Below are 1,633 nucleotides of genomic sequence, written 5' to 3' on the forward strand. Positions count from 1 at the left end.
CTGGACACCCCAGGATCTCCCATTCTCCAGACATCTCCCGGGATCCCTGGGGTCTCCCCGTTCCCCTGTCACCTCTCAGGTGCCCCAGGGTCCTCCCAGATGGGTCCCCACCACCCCAGAGCTCCCCCATGCTCCAGCCCCCTCCTGGGCACCCCAGGGTCCCCCCACTTTCCAGGGCCAGCTCCTAGGCACAGCCTGACGCCCCAAGGTTCCCCCCCCAACACCCAAAGGTCTCCCCATTCCCTAGCTGGCCCCTGGGCACCTCGGGGTCCCCCCGCCCCATTCCGCACCCCACGTCCCGACTGCCTCCCGCACCCACGGGTGCCTCCCTCGCCCTGCGCCCGCAGGAGTTCGACACCCACGGGCGCGAGGTGCCCATCCCCTACGGCATCTACAACCTGGACGACCTGAAGGCCCACGGGCGGCAGAAGGGCTGGTGCCCCTATTTCCTCGCCCGCTACTCGGTACGACGTGGGGGGGGGGGGGCTCCGGCGTCGCGGTGGGGGCAGCTGCCGTGGGGGCATCCCCCAGGGGCGTCCGGTGACCTGATCCTAAGCGTGTGTGTCGTCCCCCCCCCCCCGGCAGATCCTGCACGCCAACGTCATCGTCTACAGCTACCACTACCTGCTGGACCCCAAAATCGCCGATCTGGTCTCCAAAGAGCTGGCCAAGAAGTCGGTCGTGGTCTTCGACGAGGCTCATAACATCGGTGAGGCATCTCCCGGCCGCCCTCTGGCTCCCGCTGTCCCCAAATCGGGGCACGACGTGTCCCCCCCACCACCACCCCCCCAAAAAAAAAACCCCGCCGCGTGTCCCCCCGCGGCGTCCCCCTACGCCGGGAACGAAGCCGGCTCCGTCTCTCCCTCGCAGACAACGTCTGCATCGACTCCATGGGGGTGAACATCACGCGCCGCACGCTGGACCGGTGCCAGGCCAACGTGGCCACGCTGCAGGCCACCATCCAGAAGTGAGCGCCCGCGTCCCCCCGCCCCCGGGCACCCTCCCCTGGAGCCTGAGCCCCTCGTCCCAGCGGTTCCCCTCGCCGACAGGATCAAGGAGACGGACGCCCAGAGGCTGAAGGAGGAGTACCGGCGGCTCGTGGAGGGCTTGCGGGAGGCCAGCGTCGCGCGGGAGACCGACGTCTACCTCGCCAACCCCGTGCTGCCCGACGAGATCCTCCAGGGTACGCGGGCACGGCGCGGCCGGCCCTCTCCGCGGCGGCGGGTTCCCCAGCCCCGAACCAGCCTCCGGCGTCTCCGCTCTGGCACCCTCGGGGTGCCTGAGACCCTCTTGGATGTGGGATCCCCCTGGCAAGGCGTCACCCGTGTTCGGGAGCCCTTTGGGGYGACCCCAGCCCCCGAACTCAGCCTCCGATACCCTCCGGGCTCCGCTGCGGCCGGGCACGGCCACCCTACGGGGTCTCCGAGCCCCGCGTGGGTGCGGGATCCCACCCCACCGGGGAGGCATCTCCGGCGCCGGGCGGAGGAGCCGTCCCGTCGCCCGGAGCCGCTTCCCGAGTCGCGGCGTCCTCGCAGAGGCCGTGCCGGGGAGCATCCGGACGGCCGAGCACTTCGTGGGCTTCATGAAGCGCTTCCTGGAGTACCTGAAAGCCCGGGTGCGGGTGCAGCACGTG

The 1,633-nt window shown here is 70.7% G+C and overlaps 1 protein-coding gene across 1 annotated transcript in view; it reads left to right on the forward strand.

Moving 5' to 3' along the window:
- The window catches only part of ERCC2 (ERCC excision repair 2, TFIIH core complex helicase subunit), a gene marked incomplete at its 5' end in the record, with an annotated part of 8,587 nt that overhangs the window by 2,256 nt on the left and 4,698 nt on the right, over nucleotides 1-1,633 (forward strand). The window contains 5 exons of the mRNA XM_085321834.1: nucleotides 248-464; nucleotides 586-709; nucleotides 871-967; nucleotides 1,050-1,183; nucleotides 1,536-1,630. Of these exons, the coding sequence (XP_085177960.1) occupies nucleotides 248-464; nucleotides 586-709; nucleotides 871-967; nucleotides 1,050-1,183; nucleotides 1,536-1,630 (667 nt within the window). The remainder of the gene's footprint in view (nucleotides 1-247; nucleotides 465-585; nucleotides 710-870; nucleotides 968-1,049; nucleotides 1,184-1,535; nucleotides 1,631-1,633) is intronic.

This window comes from Rhea americana, unplaced genomic scaffold (genome assembly GCF_003343005.1).
Source record: "Rhea americana isolate MKP2758 unplaced genomic scaffold, rheAme1 scaffold_713, whole genome shotgun sequence".
In the NCBI taxonomy this organism is placed as follows: Eukaryota; Metazoa; Chordata; class Aves; order Rheiformes; family Rheidae; genus Rhea; species Rhea americana.